General features: G+C 36.4%; 1 protein-coding gene across 1 annotated transcript; it reads right to left on the bottom strand.

Moving 5' to 3' along the window:
* Positions 1–797: 797 nt before the first annotated feature.
* On the bottom strand, positions 798–3,245 carry LOC124825962 (Glycosyl hydrolase superfamily protein). The gene is made up of 3 exons (XM_047298723.2): positions 2,751–3,245; positions 1,548–2,605; positions 798–1,442 (listed from the first exon to the last, which is right to left on the bottom strand). The coding sequence occupies exons 1-3, from the start codon at positions 2,992–2,994 to the stop codon at positions 1,365–1,367; spliced, it is 1,380 nt and encodes a 459-aa protein (XP_047154679.1). The 5' UTR covers positions 2,995–3,245; the 3' UTR covers positions 798–1,364.
* Positions 3,246–3,531: the final 286 nt, after the last annotated feature.

Raw genomic sequence — 3,531 nt, 5'->3', positions numbered from 1 at the left:
AAGGAAAATACAAGGTCCAAAGAGAAGAAAATTAATTAAACAAGAAAGAAACTATTTTTAAAGGCACCTTTGGGAATGACCTATGATGAGGCTTATTTGGCAGAGGGAATAATATTGGACCGCCCCACTGTCCTCTGGAAGATAATAGAAACAAACAAAGCCTTATCTTTCTGTATTACAATAAGTTTAACCAACAGATTTTGTTATTAAACTTTATGACAGAGCGTTCTCAAGATTGCAAAAGTGGCAAAGTGAGAAGGAATCATAACCTTACGACATGTTAATCTTAAAAAATGTATCTCTTTTAAAAATGTACCCATAAAATATAATATCATGACATACTATAAATATAAATACTCAAGGCTCCTGAATGAATTCCACGTCCAAATGCAGAGCATTTCTTAGCAACCAATAAGGGTAGCCTCTAGTTTTTCTTCAAGGACTAGTCATTTATTCACCTTTTCACTAATGAAATTAAAAAGTAGGAAATTTTAACTTTTGGTTATGTAGCCTTGTATACTAAGCTCACAAGGAGATAGGTTGGAAACTTACATAGAATTTAGCTTTTTATAAAGTTACGTTAAAAAATCTTACACTGTTTATTAGTTAAAGTAATGATAATATATAGATTATCTTCTCACTTGCACAATAAAACTATGACAGAGTTCTTTCTTTACAGAACCATTGGAAACTTGCTTCGTGAATGATTAATCTAACATGATTTGAAAAATGATTATAAAACCATAAAATTCTTTTGTAGAATAAAAAAAGAATGATGTTATATATGGGACTTGATGACGTTGGAATAGTTCTAAATTTTATAAAATACAGGAAGATTTATGATGTGTGTGATTTTAAGGAATATAGTCGTATCCAGTAAGCAAACAAAAGAGAAATAAACTTTACATAAGCGACATACAACATATATTTCGTATTTGATAATCAAAGAAAATAAACTTAAACTATAATTTATTTTTGCATCGAAAGAATGAGATGGCTTTTGTCCATTGTCTACCTAAAACGAGTTCAGTTTCTGGTCACCGCCACATGCATGCTAGTTGCTAGAATGTGACTACTGACTAATGGTGGTGTAAGTGGACGTAAGCATAGCCACTTGATTAAGACGTTGAGAAATACACCATTTTCAACCCTTCATAATTCCTTTCCTGCTGTGTGTATCACTGGTTTTGCTACCCAATTGTTTGCAGAGTGTTGGTCGGTCTCATTTTCTTCAAAATAGTACCTTTAGTTTCGAACTTGAGATTCGAAATGCCTTTGTTCAGGGGTGGATCTCTTTGGTCACTTGAAGGAAGTAAAATCCCAACTGTAATATTGACATGAATTTCACAGTATAGGGATATTCTTCACCCATAAAGGGTTGAAATCAGTACACACACAAGAATCCAGTTCACCAACTTTTTGCATTTCCATGGTGCTACTACCTGTTTCATGGTTAAAGAAAAAGAACAAAAATTATCAACACAAATAATTGGATTGAAATTGTATCATAGGCTAAGTAACTTGATGATCCATGGTTTTAGTTTTACCTTAACCCTGGCGGCAGAGGAAGCAAGAGAAACTGAAGAGGAGGAAGTTGATGCCGATGAGGTTGCAAGAGCAGACAAGCCAACATTGTACGTCATGGATTCATCGGGACGAAAAAGACCATAATTTCGTTCTGAGGTTGGTCCAGGCTTCAAGTCTTCATTGAACAACGCAAACAAGTACACGTCCAACCTCATTCTAGGATTCAAAGGTGTCCCTTCACCTGCCATTTGCCTTCTCAATAAATTCCTGTTGTAAGTTGCAGCATTCATTGGCGTGGCACCAACCTCATCAGCGTCTCCCTTGGATGGCCAACCAGTCTCAGAGACCCTAACCTCTATCCCCTTGAAGCCCATTCTAGCGATGGCAAACGAAACAGCATCCACCATAGCATAAAGCATGTTATCATAGTGGAGATTGGTGTAAGGGTCAACCATTCCTGCATTGGGATTGAACAACACATAGTTCAAAGAAATCCCATTAGGACTATCCTTGTAAGCAAAGTAGGGATAGGCATTGATCCAGAAGGGGGACTTAGAGGTTGACAAGAAGTTCAAAAACTGGTACATGATCCCAGAGATTTCACTTTGGAAACTACCAGATGAAGGAGGGTACGAGGAAGCAAGCACTGCCAACGAACTAGGTGTTGAAACTTTGATGTTTGAGTAGCCTAACTGAGATAGAGCATTGTGAATGTTCACTACTGCTGGCACAAGGTGCTGAATAAGAGTGGTGTCATCATCAGTGAAGACCTCATTCCCAACCTGAACCCCTGTGATCTTTGTCTCTGGTAGGTACGGTATGATGTGGCTGTTCACCCATTGAGCTGCTTGTTGAGGATCATCCAACTGGCTTAGTATTTCGTTTTCCACTGTCACGATGATTTCAATGTTTGAGTTGGCAAAAGAACTCAAAATCTGAGGATTGGTGTCATAGATTCTTGTTTTTGTGAGATTAAGGGTGCTCAACAATTCAAGGACTTTGTCTGGTGGTGGCAAATTGTTAGCCACCTGACCATAATTGATTCCAAAAGACTCAACACCTACAAAAACTCCAATACCTATGATGGCACAATCAACCAAAAAATGTCAGCACTATTACTCAATATTATACAAGTTATTATTAGCTAACGATTATAATTACAAATACACAAAAGGGTAAGCGAAAACAAAAAGATGTATAGAAAAATAGAGCAAACGGGGTACCTGCTGAGAGAAAAACTGCAAGAAAAGCATAGCTGATGACCAAATTTCGGATGAATGTTGCCATTGTGAGGAAGGAAGAGAGTCTAGGATTATGGAAGAGATATAGAGGTATTATTATATGGGGGAGGAATTCCTTTCTTTTCTTGTTTGAATATTTTGGAGGAAGAGAGAGACAAGGTAAATGAGAGGATTTGTGTTTGGTTGAGTTAGCTTGCCTTAGTAGTATTGCTATTGCATTTGCCATATCCCTGGGGTTTTTTTCTGGTTTGGCTTGGTTTCCTTATTTATATATTCTTAATGATGCATATTTCTTTTCGTCTGGGTTGTCTCTTTCCAACCCATGCCAACTTCCATTTAACCCACTTTCTTCTGACAAAAGCAAAACAAATCCCACTGCTTGGTTAAATATCAGAGTCTTTATGGCAAGTCATTGCATATTCCCAAAAATTCAGATAAGGTGAAATTTAGAGGACTTTAATAATAACAGATTATGTTTTAAACAAACGTATATTTGTGTGTACATCTTTTTAATCATGGCAGTGTCGGAGACAAACAACGTTGGATCTCCAATATACACATAGGATCATACTAAATATATTTTATTGAGAAAGGGATTAGATACTTAATTTGTAAGTGATCACATGCAGAAAAAATGGACTATATATGTCAGACAATGATAAATTATTTAACATCAGTACTGCTTTGAGTGAATTGGTATTATTTATGAAATGATATATACCTTCCAAAAAACTTTGAGCTGAAAAGGAGGGGGACAGAATGA

The sequence above is a fragment of the Vigna umbellata genome, chromosome 5 (genome assembly GCF_029865625.1).
Source record: "Vigna umbellata cultivar VRB3 chromosome 5, Vumbellata_1.0, whole genome shotgun sequence".
NCBI lineage: Eukaryota > Viridiplantae > Streptophyta > Magnoliopsida > Fabales > Fabaceae > Vigna > Vigna umbellata.
This window is presented reverse-complemented; position numbering and strand designations above follow the sequence as displayed.

What these genes read in the sequence shown, in the direction of transcription:
- LOC124825962 (XM_047298723.2), bottom strand. Translation starts at nt 2,994, where the DNA reads ATGGCAAATGCAATAGCAATACTACTAAGGCAAGCTAACTCAACCAAA. An exon ending in TGCAGTTTTTCTCTCAGCAG is followed by an intron (nt 2,606 to 2,750) that starts GTACCCCGTTTG and finishes GTGCCATCATAG; the next exon opens with GTATTGGAGTTTTTGTAGGT. An exon ending in CCTCTGCCGCCAGGGTTAAG is followed by an intron (nt 1,443 to 1,547) that starts GTAAAACTAAAA and finishes ACCATGAAACAG; the next exon opens with GTAGTAGCACCATGGAAATG.